Source organism: Canis aureus, chromosome X (assembly GCF_053574225.1).
Source record: "Canis aureus isolate CA01 chromosome X, VMU_Caureus_v.1.0, whole genome shotgun sequence".
Taxonomy (NCBI): Eukaryota; Metazoa; Chordata; class Mammalia; order Carnivora; family Canidae; genus Canis; species Canis aureus.
This window is the reverse complement of record NC_135649.1, coordinates 112,363,966-112,388,373: the sequence shown is the minus strand read 5'-3', so window position 1 is coordinate 112,388,373 and position 24,408 is coordinate 112,363,966. Positions and strand designations below refer to the sequence as shown.

General features: G+C 39.7%; 1 protein-coding gene across 4 annotated transcripts in view; it reads right to left on the bottom strand.

Annotated features, from left to right (window-relative positions):
• AP1S2 (adaptor related protein complex 1 subunit sigma 2) overlaps window positions 1–22,661 on the bottom strand; it is a 30,403-nt gene extending 7,742 nt beyond the window's left edge. Inside the window, exons 1-5 of one of the 4 annotated variants that reach the window (XR_013374794.1) lie at window positions 22,487–22,661; window positions 20,170–20,348; window positions 11,226–11,334; window positions 10,467–10,604; window positions 5,973–6,067 (exon numbers count right to left, since the gene is read on the bottom strand). Coding sequence is in view for 3 of the 4 variants with exons in the window: in XM_077888584.1 (XP_077744710.1) it covers window positions 10,467–10,604; window positions 11,226–11,334; window positions 20,170–20,348 (426 nt within the window). In the remaining variant the exon portion in view is untranslated. The remainder of the gene's footprint in view (window positions 1–5,972; window positions 6,068–10,466; window positions 10,605–11,225; window positions 11,335–20,169; window positions 20,349–22,486) is intronic. The other 3 variants (XM_077888584.1, XM_077888587.1, XM_077888586.1) reach the window with 3 other exon arrangements.
• Window positions 22,662–24,408: the final 1,747 nt, after the last annotated feature.

Sequence of the window (24,408 nt, the reverse complement as noted above, 5' to 3'; positions counted from 1 at the left end):
CTCTTCATTGGAAAAACACCCTTTAAAAAGAAACCCTAAGATGTACAAAAATAACGTATCCTTTTACTTTTAAGTTGCTTTACTGTATTTTTAATAATTTCTCAATTTTGACAGTCTGAAAAAGTTGTGCTGTAAATAAATACCTTAATGACCACCTAACCTTTAAGGTTGATTTTAAGCTAAATGATACAGATATGCCCATATTAACCAAGTTATTTTTTCTCCTATAAACCAAGAAAATATTGTAGTGGATTAAATATAACTCCAGGATTCTGGGCCCTCAAAAACTAGTACATCTTCTGAGTCACAGAATAATTAGTTTAATTAAAAATTGGGGCGGGTGAGAGCCAAGTCTGTCACAACACACAAGGGGTCCTGGGCAGAACCAGAACTACCCTCTTCTTCCACTACTGGGCAAGCGGAGTTCCTCAATACACTAAAACATCAGTGATTTAGATTACATGGGAATAATGGCCAGAATGAAAACGGAAAAAATTAATCCAGTTGTATTACACAAATTGCAAACTGCCCTTAGTACCAGTTCTTTGGAGACCTGTTTTGAATAAAAATCAGACATTATTTTCAACCTGAAACGGGCCTGTAATTCTGGGCTATCCTTTTACTCCTCACTCATTTCCTCCCCCCATTAAGTCTATTCCAAACCCTCAACATTTTATTCCAGTTATCTACCTCTACCTCTTCTCTTTCTCCTTAGTCCCCAGCAACTCTCTTCTAGATGATAGTTTCTCAAAGCCAAGAATTTGGCTCATCCAACTGATGAAGAAAAAACAAACCACAGCTTTCCCCAGTTATCTCCTCCAAACAGGAGGAAGATTCGTCTGGCCTAAGACCAAGGCTTGTGCTTCCACTGCCACTCACCCTGCCAACTTCCGTGCCCCTTGATTCTATTTCTGCTTCCCTTGCTCTGAGTTCGCTCCCCACCCCCTACACATGCATCTATGATGTATGCTCAACTTCCCTCGGTACTCGGAGTGACTCCCTTCTCAATCCCCTATGAAAAGAGCCAGAGGTGGTGGGAAGTGCAGGTTAACAAACAGCAGAGAGGAATTAAGTTACACCTGCTCTTCCAACTGTCTACATTCTTAAGACAAAGACAAGCTCCATTGCCTTAAAAATTCCCAGATCTCCACCATAATAGGCTGATGACTCAAAACTAAAGCAATCTGGGAAACTGTAAGATACTGGAAGCTAGACTTCTCTGAAGGTCTAAGTCTTGTTGAGATGATGCCTAAGTCAACTACTGGTATTGGATCCAAAACTGAAAACCTAGTTTCCTGATTGTCTCTTTCTAGCACACAATGTGGTCAAAGAGCAAATCATTTACATTAAATGAAAAATAAGTATGTGTTATTTGAAGTTACTGCTTTCCAGTTTTTCTTGTGAAAGGGTTTCATTTATTTCTTGTACTATAAGTAGTATCCTCTAGCCTTCATGTTCTAGAATACAATGGTCCTTGTTATTGCCTCTCACTGAATTTGGTAGCCAAGGTCCTACTCTCGACCCTGGAACCCTATTCCCTGTGCTTAAAGACCAAAGGGCCAGGGCAGCCTGGGTGGCTCAGTGGTTGAACCTCTGCCTTCGGCTCAGGGAGTGATCCCCGAGTCCCGGGATCAAGTCCCACATCAGGCTCCCTGCATGGATCCTGCGTCTCCCTCTGCCTCGGTGTCTCTCATGAATAAATAAAATCTTTAAAAAACAAAAACAAAAACAAAAAACACAGGGCCAGAGAATGTCCAAATTCACTAAAATCTATGTTTAGTAATGAACAAAAAGAGAAGAATTGAAAGCCCTTGTAAGGTACCTTTCAGATGACACAGCTCACGGTGTCAGTCTTTCTCTGCCAGCAATTCTGGGCACTAGTAAAGTCAAATGATTTTTTTTTTTTTTTTTTTACATTAAGTTAGCAATGAGTGGCAAGAGCAATATGGTTGTGCCAGATGGTTAGTGTCTAAAATGGCCAAAAGCACGCAAGTGCTTCACTTTAAACTTTTTAGCAAATTCTACTCTAATTTTACCTAATGGAACAACACAATGTGTACTCTTACATTCACATAGTTTCATTTTGTCATTTAAAAAAATGTATAAATTAAAAAAGTTCATACTTCTAATACAGGTTTTACACTTCTAGAAAATGGTGGGGGGGGCTTCAAACATTTTCAGAGTTAATGCCAATAAGTTATTAATGTCCCACTCCTAGATCTTTTCTCACTTGATAGACCTTGAGTATCTTTTCATATCATTACATGGAAATTAATCTCATTCTTTTTTACAGTCAGGTAATGGTTTCATGTGTGGCTGTACTGTAATTTTCTTAACCTATTTCCCATTGATTAATATTTGGGGAAGTTCCACCAGCTTAATATTATACTAAAATTTTAGTGCATTTGTATATTTCTGTTGGATGCAATTCCTTAAAATTTAACTGATGGGTCAAAATATTTAACTGTTAACAGGTATCACCAAACTAATCCTCCAAAATGGAATACAAGTTTAAGTGCTCACAAGCACCAGACAAGAGAGTTGCTCATCCTTGCCAATCTAAGAACGAAAAAAAGTTCTCATTCATATTTTTATATGCCTTTATGTAAAAGGACCATTTGTTTTTTCTTTCATCTGTGAATTATTTATAGCTACTGCTGTTCTAGTGTGCTGTTTCTATTACATGTCTCAAAAGATTGTCTTAGAAATGATGGGAATAACTTAACTACATCTTGTAAACCCTGCTCTAAAACCTATTCGTTATAAAATACTAAGGACAAATTACTTTCTCCGGCAGTTAATTATACTTTTTAAATTAAAAAAGCAGATTACTGGGAAGTCTGGGTGGCTCAGTGGTTGAGCATCTGCCTTTGGCCCAAGGCATGATCCTGGGGTCCCAGGATCGAGTCCCACATTGGGCTCCCTGCATGGAGCCTGCTTCTCTCTCTCTGCCTGTGTCTGTGCCTCTCTCTGTGTCTCTCATGAATAAATAAATATTTAAAAATAAATTAAAAAGCAGATTACTTAGTAAATATAACTTCAGACTGCAAAGAAATAGTTTTAACCATATTTTAGAGTAACTATATTGCATCTGCCTAGGTCTTCCATTTGGACCATAACTTGAAATGCTTTAAATTTGATCAGAGTTTTCAAAACATAACAGATTTCTTTGCATCATTGAATTTCAAATATTCACACTCTAGGTGTTTACTAAAATTCTTTAAGGCTAATAAAATACAAAAGAACAACAAAAAGTCTACATGTACAATAAAAGTCTATACACGCAAATTCTGGTCATTTAAACTAGTGCCTCTCGGGATCCCTGGGTGGCGCAGCAGTTTGGCGCCTGCCTTTGGCCCAGGGCACGATCCTGGAGACCCGGGATCGAATCCCACGTCGGGCTCCCGGTGCATGGAGCCTGCTTCTCCCTCTGCCTGTGTCTCTGCCTCTCTCTCTCTCTCTATCTGTGTGACTATCATAAATAATAAATAAAAAATTAAAAAAAAATAAACTAGTGCCTCTCTAAAAAAAATTATCAAATCCCTAAGGTGGATGGGGAAATCAGCAGAAAATTTAAAAATATTCTAATTGCCTAAAGGGTATACTCCATTCTGTTTCCAGGTAAAAACTCAATTACCTTAACAGATATTAACTGATTTGGTTGTTGCTGAGAAAATGAAATTATATAGTGACATCGCACAAGCTTTGCTGTGGGTTAGATGCTAAAAGCCAACCACAGATGATCTCCCCAGGCACTGGTTATCAAGTAAAGTAAAGGTGATTTTGTTGACTCACAGAGGTGATTTTTATAGCTATTTACATGTTCTTATTAAGAACATTTGTCCTTCTTTTATAGTTCTTAGGGGTTTTTTTTTTCTCCCTCTTACTTTTGATTCATTTCAGCCAGTCATTTATACTCTGGACTATATATTATAAAGATGTAGTGGTCTATAAATGTAAATGGAATCTTTAAATATCCTATCATGTTAAATTAAACCAGGGTTTTGCAACCACAGCACTACAGACACTTGAGGCTGGATAATTCCTTGTTCTACAAGGGCTGTCCTGGGCACTGTTGGATGTTTAGAGGCATCCTTGGTCTTTACCTACTAGATGCCAGTAGCACCCCACTCCCAGTCATGACAATCAAAAATATGTCCAGGCATTTGTTCAATGTTCTATGAGGAGGCATAATTGCCCCACTCCCCACCCCAGGTGAGAACCACTGAATTAATCTAATTGTCTCTGGTTGATGGGTAGGTAAAATTAACGTTCTTGGGTGCTTGGCTGCACCTTAATTTTTCTATAATGGGAACTTTATTTTTTAAAAAAGGCAACAGAGGAAACAACAAAAGAAAAATTTAAAGAATTTGTCAGTAGGGGGAAAAAAAGAACTCAAACCATGACATTTTTCAGAAACTATTTTTTAAAGAAAAAAAAATCACCACCAACAGCTAGAAATAGGCTCTTTTGTAGGCCCCAATCCTAGGGTGCATGCAATCAATTTAGTAGATCAGGATCAGCATTGAAAAAAGGGAGAGAATAGAAAATGTGAGAATGCAAAACGAGAAATAAAGTATTAGTTAACAAAATACTTTTTTGGTTTATGTGCATGTAACTGCTATGATATAAAAATGTATTTTATTACTGTGGGTTCTTGTCAAATATCTTTAAAAATCAGATTTACAGCTACTGATTTTAAGTTACTCCAACTTTTCATTATTACAAACAGCCCAGAGTAGCAAGAGTGGGCTCAAAATAAGTTAAAATGAAACAGAGGGAGGAACCCTCAAAATTCTGAAAAGCAGACAGAGTGCTCAAAAAACACACATACAGCAAAGTGATTACAACCTAAAAACCAGTGACCAAGGACATTGGTCAAATTTCTTATAAAACATAAAACAAAAGGCAAGATTTGTTTTGCCTTCCTTCTGTATTTTCCACTCAAACATTAATGTAACCAAACCTTTACTTCTCCAGTTTGTTCTAGCAGACCCCAATCAAATTTACCTATAAGAAATTAAAATATGCTGGCATATATATAGCCTTGTTAACTTTTAACCCAACTTAGAAGAAAAAGGTTTAGGCTTGAAAGTTTTAACATCACCAGTGGAAATTACAAAGGAATCATAGGAGTTTTTCTAATTAGGCCAAATCCTAAGAGGATTTAGATCAAAATGCTTTTTGCTGTTAAATGATATTGTATATATTTGAACACATCTAGCTGTTATAAAACAATGTACAATATTCTTGAGTTTGACTAGCATACCCAAATATTCTTAATTAGCAAGATTTTAATTAAAAAACCCAAAAACTTCATACTAAAAGGCATGTTATTAAGTATTTCAAGTACTTATTTACTTAAAATAATTTTAAGTCACAAAAGATTCATTTTTAAAAATCAATTTTTCTAAGATATCTTACCTTTCCATTTTTATGCAGTCCAACAGATTTATTATTACTTTCACAAAGATGGTGCATAGTACTAAGATATATCATGCAGCCCCAGCACTAAAACAAATCAATTTTAGCAGCGCTAATTCTCCATAGAGCACCACTTTCTAGCCGAGGCAGATTAACAACTGCAAATCCAAGAGACCCTATTCATAAAGTGGATCATCTCAAAGTAGAAGCAAATTCGTGAGTGTAATGCTTGCTTTTGGTACCTCACTTATTTTTCATTGCTCACGTTCTTTAGTGAGAAACAATACCAACAGCAAACAAAGCTCAAAAGGAAAACCCCCACAAATTTCAAAACGATGCTGTTAGTATAAAAAAGAAAGGCTGACACATCTCAAAGCGCCGATCAACACCATCATGCATCTACCGCTGAGGTTAAAGCCCAACGCCCGGTTTTTTAACTATTTGATCTTCATGGATCAGGCAAGGACTTGAAATCATCTCACGTGCAACAGTCTTTGCATAACACCCCATTTTATCCATGCCACAAAAACGGTAAATTTGGTAGTTACCAATAAATAAGTTGGGGGTCAAAAGGACTAAAGCCTTAGACTGCTCTTTATCATAAGATATCCTCAGACAAACCTCCCCATTCTTCATTCTGGCTCTATAAAATTAAGGAGCAGAGAAAAACTGGTAAGTGCCTGACTTTACAAAGAAAATGCACTCTATATTTCCTTGGTCATTAAATCTATGTTTATAAACCAACTGTACCACTCCCCCATGTACTCCCCCTCAAAAAACTAGCTTAAAATAGGCACTTAATTGGTGGTGGGGAAATATTCCAAGTATTGCAAAGAATGTCAATTTAGTAATCTCAGCATGTTGCACTTTAGTAATTTAAGAATCAGGTTAAGTACCAGTGGCATGTTAAGAAAACCTGTGTTAAATTCCAGCAAACATTAAAAATTGGATAATGGACTGATATTTCTGGGCTTTACCCCCAAATTTAATTATGTATTCACAGAACCAAATATCGAAAAGAATACAAAGTTCACTCTAGAAATGTCAAAACTGAACCACTGTTTACCAAGTAACTAAGTAAAATAAAAAGGAAATCGTGGTTATTTAAACACAATGTCTGATATTTTAGCAATTATAATTTGAATACATTCTTATGTTCTCATTACTGACTGTAATATGCTAATAGAAAATCTATCCACTGACTGTGCCCTGTTTGCCTATAAGATGAAGGACTACCTCAACAAACTACATGACATTTATGCAAATTGAGTAAAAAGGAAATTTTAAAGAAAATTTTCTGAAGAAAATAAATATTTTTAAGGATAGAAATGTGTATTTCACAAACTTTAAAGGGCTAAAATCTAAATCATTTTGCGATTACCATGTATCATTAAGCCAACAGATATTTTCATTAAAAATTCAGAAGCATCGTTGGTATTTAGAAATAATCAAGTAAAAGACCTGAAACCAAATAGAAAAATCACAATACAAAGAAAAGTAGATTAAAATAAATTAGTTAGGACTTCTACAAGTTTAAGACTGCATTTAGGTAAGTGTCTTTACAGCTACATTTACAAAATTGGAAGCAAAAATCATATTCATGACATAGACTAAATTATAAGACCCAAAAAGCTACTATAAAGCTACTATAAATCCAAGAGTTTTGAGAAATTCATTAAAGAAATGATTTTTAAAATATATTATTTCTATCTATACATCCAATTTAAAAATACCAACAATTGATAATTTGGACAATGAAAACTCTATAAAATGGCATCTGTCTTAGGAAATCTACTCTGTTCCATATAGAAAAACCTCCAGAATGATGAATCTCTTTATTACTGAACAACACAGAAGTTGGTACTGAAAACAGAAGGTTTAAAATACACATGCCAAGACAATATACAAATAGGGTAGGCAGGTGGGTAGACATGGACAGGGCTTAGTGGTCAATATTCCACTCAGCTCCCAAGTCTAGCAGATCTGGGTTTGGAATGCTAGGACCAGTCACTGTAACCTCACTGAGCCTCTACTTCTGCATTTGTTAAAAAGGTGCTCATGATCCTTCTCAGGGCATCCTGATGTTTAGCACAGGATGCTTCCCATCTAAGTGCTCAGTAAGCATCAGCTATTGTCACAGTTCTTTTTTGTTGTCATGGTGTCCAGACATGTTCTCATTACTGACTATATATAATATGCTAATAGAAAACCTACTTTATCAACTGTCTGCCCTGTTTGCCTATAATATGAAGGACTATCTAAAACAAATCACAAGACGTTTATATAAATTGGGTAAAAGGGAAATTTTAAAGAAATTTAGCAGTTGGTGGAATGCTTTTTCTCATCTTATTCCACCGCCTACTTTATGAACATAATACTTACTCACCCGAAGATGTAAACATGTACCATATAGCAACATATAAATAAATCTATTTTAGGAAACAAGCATCTTGTCATCCCTGGATTTGTGACAGTATGTTGGCAAATAACCTGAATGAGTAACAGGTTAACCTGAACGGAATCATCTGAAGCCGTACTGCCCCAAAAAGACTTTAGCTTGGCTTCAGAAAGGCCTTAACCTGCAATGTTCTAACTCACTCTAAACTTAGAGCGGACCAGCCATGTTCTGCCTCCTAGAGACCTGAATGGCTAAATCTAAAAAAATGGTACACTCAGACCATTGAATAGAAAATGTCTTAGTGTACTATCATTTTGGTTTATGTACAAAATATTAAGGTAGTCATAGATGAGAAATAGGGCCAAATCTCTCTTCTAAAGATATGAAACCAAAAAAATAAATAAATAAATAAAGATATGAAACCATAATTAATGGTAGTCAACTTTTTTTTTTTTTAAACTACGGTGAGACAGGGAAAGAAAAATCTTAACATGGACCACAGACATCCCATGCTTCTCTCCACTCCTTTCTCCTAAAGATACCAAAACACTACTTCAAAAAGGGAGATATTACTTACTATTAAGATACTTCAATAGGGGAGATACACACACATACTCACAAATACAGACTTCTTTATCCTCAATAAAAACTATAAGAGTAAACTTAGTATATTTCTCATATTATAAATTCTATAGTGATTGTTCAGTAGAGTTTAAAAAACAATCCAGACACAGGAGAGATAAGTGCCCTAAACACTACTCTCCAGAAAAAAAAATATATTAAAATTAAAAGGTGAACTTCAAGAATTTTAGAGATGTTTTAAGGCAGATGTAATTAATCAGGAAATGATGAAGAACTTGGAAGAAATACCAGGATCTGAGAGAGCTGAATACCGTTCCATAATAACAAAACATAAAAGTGAACGAGAAGAGATAAATATGAAAAATTCCCAGTTCCTGTTCTGGCTTGACCCTATTTTTAGAAAAGTCTGATTAGTAAACAGCAAAATAAGGAGGTCCTAACTTTAAAACCAATTTTACAATAGCAGAATATGAGCTTGTGGTCACAATATCAGACATTGAAAAAAATCTCCCTTATGATATATTTGCAGTCAATAATAATAATGATAAAGAACCGTGGCAAACCGTACACACATGAAAAAAGGCCTAAGCTATTTCACTACGGACAGTGGCTAGTATCAGGGCTGCCAACAAGATTCCACTTTTTTTTTTTTTTTTTTTTTAAATAAGATTCCACTTTTGCAGATATCTTAAGTACTGTTTTGGTAATGCAAGATAATACATGTACAATGTATTATCTCCTATTTAATATATGTATGTTCTGGATGATATCATCCCAACTTGGAGTAATCCTCACAACTGACCCAGTCAGTGACTAATGAAGAGCCATTACCAAGGCCTACCCTCCCTCCCGTAGAGGCACACAGTTAAGAGAGGCTTACTCTTCTCTTAGTTCACATTTCTGTTACAACAGAAATGCTTAAAAAAAAAAAATGGATTTAAAGCCTCCTTTAATAACAAAAAAGGCAATTAATGAAAACACACTACATTTTTATATTGACTAGCTCCTTCTCCTTGTATTATAGTTTTTATTTGATTAAAACCACAATTATTGCTAAACCATAATTCAACTTCGTATCTGAATTAAGGTATCCTTAAGTATTTTGAAAAACTTCAGAAATTGAAGGTCCAGAAACAACAAATATACAAGTAATCCAGGACAACTGTGGAAATTGGAAAGGGAAGGGGGTTTATCAACGGTTCTCAGGATATCAAGAGAAAATAAGGATGCAATCACTTGACAGAACATGATTTGCTATTTTAAAAGAGCAAAGAGGGGTGCCTGGGTGGCACAGTTGGTTAAGCATCCAAATCTTGGTTTTGGCTCAGGTCACAATCTCAGGGTCATGAGACTGGGTCCCAAATTGGGCTCCCATTCAGTATGGAGTCTGCTTGAGAGATTCTCGCTCTCCCTCTGCCTCTGCCCCTCCCTCCCTCCCTCACTTGTGTGTGCATGTTCTCTGTCTCTGTCTCTCTCTCTGAGATAAACAGTTAAATAAAATATTTAAAAAGAGCAAAGAAAAAGGCCAAATACTTTTTAGTTTTTCTAACACAAAATTAGAGATTTCTACGAAAAGTGTAATTATAACACTTATCATTTGCTTGGCTACATTTGTGCTTAATGGACATGAGGTGAAAATATGAACCAATCTGGGATGAAAATGCCATAGTCTCACAGTCAACTGATTATCCATCCACACTAATGCAAAAAGGCATTACCTTCAGTAATTCGGAACAACGGATGGAGAGTTCTCAAATTACTGTTAGATGAATCTTTTCCCTTCTTAGTCCGTCTTCTAAAGGTTTAGACCCTAGTGTTTTGGGGTCCAAAAACTGGGCCATCAATATGACAGACCATCTCTAAAGCAAACAATCCATCCACAGATTAACTAAGTTGATGTGACTAACATATACCCCAATCAATATATTGCACATGGACACTACATGCCAAGCATGCTTCAGAGTAATTTCTGAAACTTTAAGAATGAGAGAACATAACTGAGACTTCCTTAGCAATACCAGAACATGCTTAGGTCTACTAAAGAGAACTCCAATTAGCTTACCTCCTGCAGTAGATCAGCCTGCTCAATTGCTTTAAGGACATTTTTCTTGGATGTTTCCTGAACTTCCCCTCCCAAAAGAAATTCATCCAAAATAAAATAAGCCTTCTCAAAATTAAAGATGATATCAAGTTCACATACCTGAAAAGCAAGAAAAACAATGTCAAAAACTGAAGAAAGCAAAAGATACTTACCCATCATTGGGTAGTGCATAAAATCTGATCAGAGTGAATCGATCTTAATTCTTTCTAAAAACAGCAATCTTGCTAATAACTAAGCATCACCAATTTAGTCAGCTTAATTGTAAAATCTCAAGTACTTGGAAACACAATACCTACAAGCTAAGTAAAGTAAGACCTGATTCTGGAAGCTCCCAACATGAGCAACTTAATAATTCTCTATTGATAAACACTGATCTTTTTAAATACACATTTCTTAGATAATGTGATTATAACTGCTTACCAAATCTAAATTCCATACAAAGCACTTCCAGAATATTAATCTTTGCAGCTGAACTCCTTCCTGTTTCACTATTTTAAATCTCATTCTCACAACCATCATTAAATGAGTAGGGCCATGGGATCAAGCATTCATTCTGGCAGCTGACTGAGCACGCTAGCAAAAGACAGTCAGCCCTTCCCTCTCCTGCAGTTATTTTTAAACAGTCAGAATCCCCAAGACGATCAAATAATAAACTTGTTACAGAAAAGATTAAAAAAAAAGACCATGGCATTCAATTTCCTAAAACAAAATACTACTCACACTGCCAAAATACTTGTCAAGTAATTCCACATAACGATGAATTATTTCCAGGGTAATTAGCTCATTGTCCTGATCCTCGATAGCACAGCAAAAATACAGACTAGCATATCTGTAACAAAGCAAATGTGGAAAAAATTTTACCCTATAATCATGTTTTCTAAATATGTTTTCATACCCTATTGTGAAAGATCCCATGCTTATACAGTTTATTTCCCCTTTTACAACAGTATAGATTATTTCCCTCCTGGATTACAAAAGGAATGAATGTTGGGACGCCTGGGTGGCTCAGTGGTTGAGCATCTGTCTTTGGCTTGGGTCATGGTCCCAGGGCCCTGGGATGGAGTCCCACATCAGGCTCCCCGCAGGGAGCCTGCTTCTCCCTCTGCCTGTGTCTCTGCCTCTCTCTGTGTGTCCCTCATAAATAAATAAATAAAATTTTTAAAAAAGGAAAAAAAAAGGAATGAATGCATATAGTGTTTCAAAAGTACAAAGCAAAAAAAAAAAAAACAAAAACAAAAAACAAAACAAAAACAAAAAAAGGATCATTCAATCATACCATCCAGAAATCTAGAAAGAGTAACTCATTTTGCTCTTCTTTCAGACTCCCTTCTCTGAATATTCTAAAACATAGCTGGACCCGATTATTAAATATAATGAAAGAAATATAATTGTCCTATATTGTATGAAATATAATACACTTACTTAATTAAAACAAAATGCACTGTGTGACTAATTCAAACTACAAGTAAACAGGGAAGAAGATAAACTTTCCGACCGAAGGACTCATTGAAGATACTATCAACATGAAGGCAATGCCTGAAACATTTTGTTGAAGTGTAATATACAAACAGAGGACACAGGTCATATACTCTTGGTTTTTTTCTTTTCTTAAAGATTTTATTTATTTATTTATTCATGAAAGACACGAGAGAGAGAAAGAGGCAGAGACGCCGGCAGAGGGAGAAGCAGGCTCCATGCAGAGAGCCTGACGTGGGACTCGATCCCAGGTCTCCAGGATCCCGCCCTGGGCTGAAGGTGGCACTAAACTACTGAGCCACCCCTTGGTTTTCAAAGTAAACCCACCCAAGTACCAGCACCCTAAGAAACAGATTATGGAACTCCTGAATCCCCTCTCCTAGCCCCTCCAGGTCACAACCTGCCACCCCCAAGGGTAACTACTATCTTGACTTCCCACAGCATAGAACTGTTTTTAAAAACGAGGTTTCTAGGACTGTGGAATAAACTCCAAGATAAGAACAGTTTTAAGTTATTACAGAAGTTAGAGAAAGAGAACAGGGGAAACTGTGACCTGTCGTCAAATTTTCCAAGGTCTATCTGTTAAATGAAAGTTTAGGTTATTTACCCTTGAATAATAAAATTGGAAAACTCATATTCTCTTTCCAAATTAGGATTCTAGCACATGGGACTACATTATACTTGACCCAAGGAAGCCAAAACTTAACATATAACCTTGAGGCACAGCAAACAATGATCAAGTCTTTTGAGAATTAAAAGAGCATTTTCAAATGGTTTAAGTGTGTTATAAAGGCTGTTGAAAAAACCAAACCAACGCTACCAAAAAAAACAGAACATTCTAAACAAGTCTGTTTCGACTGTAATTTTCACTGACAAGCATTTAAGTGATTTTTCGAAAACACAATGAGCAATTACTGTTCATAGCATTAACAGAAAATAATACACACACAATCTCAGTTTTGGAATTCAATGAATTCCTACTCTTCAGTATGAGAATGTCTAATATTTACAGAATGCTCTATTAATATCAATGTTATAGGGGCACCTGGGTGGCCCAGGGGTTAAGTGTCTCTCTTTGGCTCAGGTTGTGTTCCTGGGGTCCTGGGATCGAGTCCTGAACTGGGCTCCCCGCAGGAAGCCTGCTTCTCTCTCTGCCTAGGTCTCTGCTTCTCTGTCTCTCATGAATAAATAAAATCTTTTTTTAAAAAAACCCACTATCATCACATTGATCAAATAAAGACCAATTGGGGATCTCTGGGTGGCGCAGCGGTTTGGCGCCTGCCTTTGGCCCAGGGCACGATCCTGGAGACCCGGGATTGAATCCCACATCGGGCTCCCGGTGCATGGAGCCTGCTTCTCCCTCTGCCTGTGTCTCTGCCTCTCTGTCTCTCTCTCTGTGACTATCATAAATAAATAAAAATTAAAAAAAATAAAAAATAAAAATAAAGACCAATTGGGGATCCCTGGGTGGCTCAGTGGTTTAGCACCTGCTTTAGGCCCAGGGCGTGATCCTGGAGACCCGGGATAGAGTCTCGCATCAGGCTCCCTGCATGGAGCCTGCTTCTCCCTCTGCCTGTGTCTCTGCCTCTCTCTGTGACTCTCATGAATAAATAAAATCTTAAAAAAAAAAATAAAGACCAATTATTTGATCTTTCCAACAGCAAGCACCATAATCCTTGATTACAGAGGAAGGCAAAAACAAAACAAAGAAAAAAAAAAAAAACGAGGCCCAAGAGTATAGGATCTGCCAAGTGGTTGGTCTAGGACAAGAAATCTGATCTTCAGACCTTTTCCCACTCCACCTTAGGGACTCCCTCATCATACACAGCTCGACTTTATTGCCATGTCCATTCTACCTGACTTATACATTAAGTTATTCAAAATGGTAGGTCTCCTGTAGGCTTAGAGAGAAAGCTTTCGAATGTGTTCATTTATTAGCATGAAGGACATAAGAGGGCACCACCTCCAATTTTATTTATTTTTTAAAAAGATTTTTTTTAAAGATTTTATTTATTCACGAGAGACATAGAGAAAGAGAGAGAGAGAGGCAGAGACACAGGCAGAGGGAGAAGCAGGCTCCACGCAGGAAGCCCGACGTGGGACTCGATCCCAGTCTCCAGGATCACACCTCAGGCTGAAGGCGGCGCTAAACTGCTAAGCCACCCAGGCTGCCCTATTTTTTAAAAAGATTTTATTTATTGGGATCCCTGGGTGGCGCAGCGGTTTGGCGCCTGCCTTTGGCCCAGGGCGTGATCCTGGAGACCCGGGATCGAATCCCACATCGGGCTCCCGGTGCATGGAGCCTGCTTCTCCCTCGGCCTGTGTCTCTGCCTCTCTCTCTCTCTCTGTGACTATCATAAATAAATAAAAATTGAAAAAAAATATAAAAAAAAAAGAATTTATTTATTTATTCATGAGAGACACAGAAAGAGAGAGGCAGAGACACAGGCAGAGAGAGAAGCAGGCTCCATTCAGGGAGCCTGATGTGGGACTCGATCCCAGGACTCCATGACCACGCCCTGGGCCGAAGGCAGGCACTAAACCGCTGAGCCATCCAGGGATCCCCCACCTCCAACTTTAGAGTGCTTCCTCTCCTTCCTACCCTGTTTTGTGTATCTGTTTATTTTTTTTTTTAAAGATTTTATTTATTTATTCATAGACACAGAGAGAGAGAGAGAGACAGAGACACAGGCAGAGGGAGAAGCAGGCTCCACGCAGGGAGCCCGATGTGGGACTCGATCCTGGGTCTCCAGGATCACACCCCAGGCTGCAGGCAGTGCCAAACCGCTGCGCCACCGGGGCTGCCCTGTGTATCTGTTTAAAAGGCAATGAGGGACACCTAGGTGGCTCAGTCAGCTAAGTGAACCACTTTGGCTCAGGTCACAATCTCCAGGGTTCAGAGATCAAGCCCTACACTGGGCTCTACACTGAGCATGGAGCCTGCTTGGGATTCTATCACTCTCCCTATCACCTAGCACTCTCACCCTGCTCACGCAAATTCAACAATCTCTCTCTTAAAAAAAAAAAAAAAAAAAAAAAAAAAAAAAGCCATGGAATATTCCAACTCTCCATCCTCCCTAACCCATGTTCACCAAATAGTTCTGAATTTGAGGAAACTGATACAAATAACATATTACAAGTCCCCAAATCAAGAAAACTAAAGATTAAAGGAACTGATATTAAATAAAAATGGTAGATAAAAAAACAGACCTGATTAGCTGACATGAACAGAGTGCTATTTAAATAATCTCATTAGAAGGAATGTATTAAGGGGCGCCTGGGTGACTCAGTCAGTTAAGCATCTGCTCAGGACATGATCCAGGGATGCTGGGATAGAGCCCCAGAGCCCCACATCTGGGCTCCCTGCTTAGTAAGAAGCCTGCTTCTCCCTCTCCCCCTGCCCCTCCTCCTGCTCATGCTCTCTCAACTCTGTGCTCTCAAATAAATTTTAAAAAAATGTTTTTTAAAGAAGGAATTTAGGGAACTCCTGGGTGGCTCAGCAGTTAAGTGTCTGTCTTCGGCTCAGGGCACGATTCTGGAGTCCCAGGATCAAGTCCCACATTGGGCTCCCTGCGTGGAGCCTGCTTCTCCCTCTGCCTATGTCTCTGCCTCTGTCTCTCTTTCTCTCTCTCTCTCGCTGTGTCTCTCATGAATAAATAAAATCTTTTTTAAAAAAATAAAATTAAAGAAGGAATTTATTAACAGTTTAGGGTAAACTTTCTTTTACTCTGAATGTCAGCATTTCTACAATGCTACTGTTAATCTAATGCTTGCACCATCCACAGTACGGCCTCCTGAGTTACAAATAAACAGTACTTATTCAATGGTGCTTAATTGTGTGAATCATTTAGAACTATTAATTTAATTATCACCAGGACTGATGTGTCCAAGCATCAACCATTATTTTTAAAATCCTGCAACATAGGGGTGCCTGGGTAGCTCAGTCATCTGCCTTCGGCTCAGGTCATGATCTCAAGATCCTGGGATTGACTGAGCCCCACATCAGGCTCCCTGCTCAGCAAAGTGCCTGCTTCACCTTCTTCTCCTGCTGCTCCTACTTGTTCCCTCTCTCTCAAATAAATTAAAAAAATAATAATAATAATCATCCTGCGATGCCAAAAAAAAATCCTGCAAAACTACCTAAATGTTTGCTTTCACTCAGAAAGGAAAAAGAGTTATCAATTAAACAAATTTTGTTATAGGTAAACATCCAGTTATCAGGATTATAAGGCACCTGTTTATAGAAAGCTTGGAAGAAACAGAATAGTTAACAAATAACATTCATAGAGCCCTCACTCTGAGACACTAAATGTTAGCCAAGGCTTTACCATTTTAATCCTCACAACAACTCTTCCAGAAAGATACTGTTATTAACTTGCATTTATAGGAGACCCAGGCTTAATTGAGTAACGGTAATTTGACTCCAAAACCCAAGTTTCATATTAAAAACTACAGCCAGGAACTGTATTAAATAAAGTAATCCTGCACCTGGCAAAAATTAAAACTGAATAAGCAATATTTTAAGAGTTTTGAAGAGGAAGAGAAAAATTGTTATGCTGATTTAGTAAAAGACTATCAAGAGAACTGAAGTATACCCCTATTTTTAGAACCAAATGCTTTTTAAATATTCAATTTTGGCTTATTTTGTTCTCTTAGTATATATTTGTAAGTTTAAATCTGAAGTAAAAGTAATAATAGACTAGTAAGAAGAAAGGTATGTTTGGTTATTTTTAGCAGAGTGGATTAAGGCTTACTCTAATTACTGGCACTCAGAACATCTGAAAGTGCCTATTCTTATATTCAAAACACATGACTTCTCCGCAGCCAGCTATGTGTCAGCTGACTGTGCGTGAATGTAACTAAACTATTCTCAATACCCACTGGTATGTCATTAAAAATTCTTTTGTTAGTAAAGAAAATACAGTACTGTGGCAAATTCTCAAACTAGTAATTTGGAGATATATGTATTTTTAAATTCACTGAAAAACTTTAATCTAGTGCCTCTTCCATAACATGCTGCATAAAATAGGAATCAAAAAAAGCATACAGTGTTAGGTCTTTTTCTTTCCCCCCCCCTTTTTTTTAAGGTTTTATTTATTTATTCATGAGACACACAGAGAGAGAGAAAGAGGCAGAGACCTAGGCAGAGGGAGAAGCAGGCTCCCTGGGGGAGCCCAACGCTGGACTCAATTCCAGGACCCCGAGATCATGACCTGAGCCGAAGGCAGATGCTCAACCATCGAGCCATCCAGGTACTCCCAGTGTTAGGTCTTTAAGAGATCTTCAAGAGCATTTATTTCAGAGATGAGAAGACACACACAAAATGACTTGTTCAAAGTCACAAAACTAGCTAAGGGTGAAAATCAAACAGAACTCAAGTCCTCAGATTTTTCAATCTATTTTTTCAGTTATATTCTTCTTATCCACACCTCCCCCAACCCTCTTCCCAAGAGGGGGAATGTTATGAGAAATGATCAGCAAGAAGAATGTGGCTGAGACAAATGGAAGAAGGAAGACCTAAAGAGATCACTTGGTGATGGGAACAGCAACAGGGCTGGTTCAGAATTTCTCTCAGAAGCTAAGTGAGAATTCTTTTGCTTAAAAGGTCTTCTCTTCCAGCTGGACTAGGAGAAAAAAAAAATCACCTGTTTATATCAACAAAGAATACGTTCTTAAATATGTATTTAATATATGAGGTTTTCAGTATGAAATGGGGCAGATGCATAGAAAAACAGATTAAAAATTCTAACTTCCGCCTTAAAATAAAAAAAAATTCTGCATGTGAATTTTATCTCAATAAAGCTTTTTTTTTTTTTTTTTAAGGGCACCTTTTATTTACAGGCACTTGATACAAGTATCAGAATCGGGTTAGATTACCCTTTAGCCTTTAAGAAAAAAAAAAGCTTGGCCCAACATGGGTGGGCTGAATGCTGTATGCGGGAACACGGGAGAGCTTGCTTTCCTTCAGCATTAACAGGCCACTGCCTTCAGCTGCAGGAATCTCGATTTCTGGGATTGATTCCCTTGCTGGTATTTTCCTCCTCCACACGGGGGACTCCTTCCCCTATCTAGAAATAAGCTTAAGTCTCTCACACCTTTTTAAAAACCCTGTCCCTCACTCCTATGTCTATGGGTGGTTACCACCTCTTCACATCTGACAAAGCTCCCAAAATAATCTACATTTGCTGTTTAAAAGTCTCCACCTCTTCACACCTCGCCCCATTTCTTCGAGAGTTGTTTCTACTATTTCACTGAAAATGTTCCGACAAATGGCATTTTATGAACTCTCACTGTAAAACCTAATAGATTCTTTCTTCACTTTGTTTTTGCAACATTTGGCACTGGTGACTTAATTTTCAAAACTCTCTCCCCTTCCCTGACATTACTGACCCTATAACTTACCCTCTCCCCGTCTCCCTGCCCCTTGAATGTTGGTGATCTACCACTTTATGCCTAATTTCTGCCCTGACTTCCACGTTCACCCCGAGCAAACTAGGCATCTCAGTCACCGTGTCTACTACCTCACATTTACAATCAGCTGAACCAGAAATGTGGAATCACTGCCTTCCCTGTTTCTAGCGGCGACCAAGTATTGTAAAACTTACCTTGTAGTAACAGCTCATTCCGCTGGCCGAGCCCACAGCAGTCTTCCTTCAGGGCTTCACTATAATGCCAGGGTCTCCTCTAAGGGATCTCTCCAGGCGGACCTCAGCGCTCCACAACCCCCTCCCCGCTCCACCCCATTCTCCAATTACAAAGATCCTTTCAGAAATGTGTATCTGCTCTGTTTTCATCCCCGTTTAAAACCTTCCCCTCTCCACTTAATACCTGTTTCTAGCCCTCTTGTCAGTCACTAACTAGAATATGACCTTGAGCAAGTCACTTCTCCCAAATTCTTCCTTTTACAAAATTGAAGTTTAATCAACAGTGGCGGTTTTAAAGCTCATGAAACATCTCCTATGCAGAGGATACAGGCCAAGGGAGCAGAGGTATGCGTCCTGTTTTCATGACAGCACCTCCACTTCCACTTATTTCATTTAAGGTTCTAACCTTGGGACAAAAAGCTTTATAAAAACAATCATCTGACTAGATTATTCCAAGACCTCTCTCAGCTCTAAAATGCTGAGTTTTCTCAACAAGTACTAAACCCAAATCACCCAAAGATGACTAAATTTATTCTACTGGAAAAAGGAGTTAATGGTATTGAGAACATTCTTAATGTCCTATAATCCCCATTACCTCCTCTGCCACCTCCCTCACAAAACACAGTCCACACCTAGAGTGGAATAAAGGAAAGAGATAAAACCCAGACTTCTCTTCAACCCTCCTTGCAGCCCATACTGTTTGTTCCCTGCACTTCCCCTACAGAAGACAATTTTTTATATGCAGAAACACTCATCTTACATACAGTAAATTATGTGTAAAAGAGGGAATATGGAGAAGAAACAAAGTAATTATATTTCTTTTAACCTGATTAGCCTAATCTTGAGAAATATATTTTAGAGTATTAAAAGACTTGCATATATTAATAAAGATGTACATTTTTTAAAAAGCTTAGTGTTCAAAGCCAATGTGAGTCATTTTGCAACATCAAAAATTTAAAAATCTATTCTTTGCAAAATTATCAGATCTAATTATACCTCCATGACAGCAACAAGTGTTCTTTGAATAAATGCTAACAAAGAAATCTTGTGTATACACAAAGGTTCAAAACCTCTATATGACTAAAATGGTCTATGTATCCAAGGTGTTCATAAGTAAGATTCTAAAAGTCAGAAAAAAGGCATGTCAGTTATTAGTCATTACTGTATAGATTTTCAAGAAGGGGGTAGAGGGAAAAGGCTTGTCTAAATTCAGAGAATTATAGCATTTAAAATACAACCCAATTTTCACCTGTAAAGAAATAAATTCATTTTTCTAAAAAGATTATTAAAAAAGAATAATCATTTATGCCTTTAATCACATAATTAGTTTTAAATCGACTTCTGATTTTATTTTTTTGACTGGGTAATCAATCAAAACAGCAGTTATTTTAAAGACATAAAGCTTTAACTTAAACCTTTTTCACGTAAATCTTTATTAATCATTATTTATAAATGTCATCTCTCAAAAAAAGTCTATTACCACATTATACATGACTGAACATTTGATCCTACTATTTTACCTATCTGATAAATAAAAATTATACCTTTTGTAAACAATCTTCAGATCACGCCACTCAAGAAAGCTGCACATTTTAGGTTTCCGTGCTAAAACGGTTTGAACAAGTTCTCTTGTAATCTTTTTCTTCTCTTTGTCTGATAGTGGGACATACCATTTTTGCAGTCGAAGCTTTCCCTGACGACTAAAAAGCAACATAAACTGCATCTGTTAAGATAAATAGAACCAAGATTACATGCAACACTTTGACTCGGTAAAGATTAAGATGACACATTTCACAGAGAAGCTTTGGGGCCACGACCTGTAACTGACCAATGATTAGCAGCCATCAGTATTGCTATGCCAGTTAAAATAGCAGGAAAATTCTTGTATAAAGATCTTCCCACCAGATGCAAATTTCCCCACCCCACCCCACCCCACCCCACCCTGTTCCACCTAAGTGTGGTAAGCAGCTTGTGGCAAAAAAACAAAACAACAACAACAAAAAACCCCCCCAAAAAACCCAGGTAAAGAGCTGAGTGAAAATTTTGAGGAAAAAGATAACACCTGCAATTTAAGAAAACTGTCTACCTGTGCTATACATTTCACACTCTCTGTATGATACCAACTGGTTTAGATACATTTGAAACAAACAGCAGATCTACTATTTTTCACCAAGGCTGTTCCAGTTCCAGGCTGAATTACTTGTTTTCAATGCTCAGAATGCTCTCTTTAGTTTATGCTTACATATTTTAGGGAAAACAAAAGATCTAAAATTTTAAACAAAAAAACCCCAAAGATGCACATTTTTCTTAATTAGAGCCTGATTTTTAAGTACCTCTTCTCATCTTCACTTAAAAAATTCCAATATAAATAGGCACACAATAAAGAAGTGGGTTAATGTAACAATATGAAAAAATATAAACCTTTAAAATGCCAAAATTGAGTCACACACATGTAGAGACATTATGCAAAATACTTCATTTAAAACAATTTTTAAAAAATGCATCCACAGATGGAGTGGATATTGAATTCTAGTATATTTTACTTACACTATTTTGTATATATGTATTTGGAACCTCAAATACGTCAATTAGTTTTACATGTTTAATTTTAAAGGAAAGCTTGTAATCCAACTGGTCTTCCCAAATGCAAACAGGTATGCATTGTTTCTAACAAAAGTTCATTTAAAGGTACAATTCAGACACTTTTTTTCTTGTAACTGCTATAAGTTCCTTTAACAGGGTTACTACAAGTAAGATCCCAACCCGATTCTTAATATGCATCATGCCATCTTAAATTTGAATATGGGGTGGGGGAATTTGCACAGCCAATTTAGAATAAAACCGGCTCTAAATTTCGCTAAGAAATTATTGTCGCTTTTTGTACTAATCCAAACGGGCGTCAACAAGATATTTAGAAATTTATGATGTGGCAATTTAACTTTATTAAAGTTAAAACAGTGGTATTACACCTCACTTAAAACCTGCAGCGGCACAAAATAAACGATGTTCTTGATATCAAAGTGCCTCCCATACAAGTCGTGTTAGGACAGCTGCGTTCGAAGGGGGACAGCAAGTAAAGCATCACCTGGACGTTTACTGCAAACCCGTTACCAGAACTTTAAGAACAACAGACCCCTGTATCAGGACCCCGACGACCTGGACGGGTGGCGGTTTGCTTTCGAAAAGAGTACGAGCTCCAGGCGGTCTGTATCCCCTCCCCACCACTTTACAGACGAATGAATAACACACTCTAAAATAAATTATGTGCTAACACGGGACGATCCCCGGTTGCGAAGCACAAGTATTCCTTCCCTCTGGTTAAAAACTAATGCTTTGATTTTTGCCACAAATCACAGGGCACCTCAATTCCTCGAGATTGGCTATTAAAAACAATAGGCTCCGCCGCGGAGCCGGCTCAGGGCCAGCGTTCCTCGGTCCGGCCGCGTCCGACGCCCCCCCACCGCCCCACGGGGCCGCGCTCCATCACTGACCGAGCCCGCGTGAGGTGACAGGCTAGGAGCGGGGCAGACAATGGCATTCGCCGCCGCGCAGGGGGCGCCAAGGGTCCTCCGCCGCCCCCGCCCCGGCCGCGGGCCCCTCACGAAAATGCCCCGCAAAACTTGAGGTGATTCCCGAACCACAGGTGCCGCGGGGCCCCCCGCATCCCCCGGCGCGGCGCGGAGTGGAGAGGGGCGCGGACACCGAGAGAAGTGAGTTGCCGGGCGCCGCGAGCCACTGGCGGGCCGGGCGGCCAGGCACCGGGTGGGGTCGTCGGGGCGCCCGCGGGGCGGCGGAGGGCGCGCCCGACCCTCCCTCCCGGCTCCCTGTCCTCGACGCCCCCGCTTGCCCCCCGGGACTTACGGCGGCCGCGGGCCGCGGGCGCGGCGGAGCTCGGCCGGCGGCGGCGGCGGCGGCGGCGGCGGCGGTGCCGGCGGCGGCTGAGGGGAAGCCCCTGTCGCCGAGCGCTGGAAGAGAAGCCGTGTTGCTGTGGGGAGGGGACCCAGCCGGCGGAGGAAAGGCTTAGGCGGCGAGGGGAGGGCGAGCCGACAGACCCCGCCCCGTGGGCCGGACGAGGGAGGAGCCGGGGCTGCGGCGAGCGGAGGGGCGGGCTGGACGACGCGCGGGAACCCGCTAGGCCGTCGCCAACGGCACCGGAGGCGGCGCGGGCGATCGCACCGTCCGAGAAAGCCGATTGGCCGCGTCCCTACCGAGAGGGGTGGTCTGGGCCGGAAGTCGGGCCACGTGACCCGGAAGCGGCTGCTGCCAAGGCCGGCGCGCCTGCGCAGGCCTGTGCGTGCCTTCGGAGCTCCGGCGGGTGGCTGCTGGGGCTCTCGGTGGCGGGAGGACGGGGTTCTGCGGTGCCCTTTGCCGACCCCGCTGTGCGGGGCAGGGAAGGGCAGGATCGCGAAGAGCCAAGTTCGAGCCCGGATAACTCTCCGCGCCCAAAGAGGGTGGGGCAGGGAGGCGTGGCTGCCGCGATGCTGGTGAGGGGAAAAAGGGAGTGCTGCACCCCTGGGGAAAACAAGCCTGCTCCGTGGTGGAGCTCGTGCACGCGTTCCGAGCGCCTCTTGCAATTACTCTGCCTCCAAACTGCCTGGAATCCAGCTCGTCCTGCCCATCGCACTGCTCCAGCCCTAGACACCTTTTGCCCCAAGCTGTGCAAGTGTCTCTTCCCTGGCTTGCCTCGCCTATCCTCAGTGCTGTGGAACTGATGAATTACTGTCCGTTCTCTGCCGAAAAGCCCCGACAGCATCTCGTCTTTGAAATCCCACTTCCTTCACACGGAGTCGCGTCCCCCGCCCCCCCACCCCCACCCTAAAGCCGCCTGGGTTCCAGTTAGCTTTGCCGAAGACTTGCATTGCCTGGCATGCACTTCCTCTCAAATGTTACATCTATGAAGCCTCACCCTCAAACCCTGTAAGAACGTGTTCACCCTTTCACCCACATGTTCATTAGCTTCTGTTTAGCACATCTTGAATTTTAATCGTTTTGCATTCCCCACGTGTCCATTTGCCCCGATTTAACACGTCTTGAATTTTATTCTTTTTGCGCCCTAACCTAGTTCACTGCCTGGCATATAGCACATCTAATAAGTGGGAGTTGACTGATAAGGACAATAAAATGATAAATTTGTTAAGAACGATAGTGCTGAGCATTGTGCCTGGCACATAATGGATATCCGTATTTTTTTGAATGAAAAGAATGGATGAATCATCTAGTCCGACTCATCTTTTACAGATGAGGAAAGGGGAGCCCCATGGGATTAAGTGACCTTGCTTGAACAGCCACGGGTTTCTCATGTTGAATGCTATTCATTACCCCAGTCACCTAGGTTCTTACAAAGGAAGCTGGAAAATTGCTTTTGTTGAGCTGTGCCCTTTTTGCAGAGGTTCCCAAACCTAGTCGCCAGAATTTTTTAATGGCCCAGAGTGAAAAAGAAATGCTACGTTTTTCACGAAGCTGACTTTAATCAATTTAAAGGAATCCTTTATTAGAGATTGTTCTTTTTTTTTTGTGGTGAAAGGTCTATAAAACTATGATAGTATATAACAGGGATTTGAGAGCATTTTTGATGCCCTTATTTGGCAAAGTAAAAACGTATAATACCTCCCCTTTTAAGCACTACTGTACTGCTAGGAAAATTTCCTACAAATATGTACAATAATGTATACTGGACTATTAAGTGATCAACACAAAGCACAGAGCTGGCTTTCTGTGGTCTTTAGGCCCCCTGCCCAAATTTCCCTCGCTTCCTGAGCAGTCATGCCCCAAAGTCACATGTT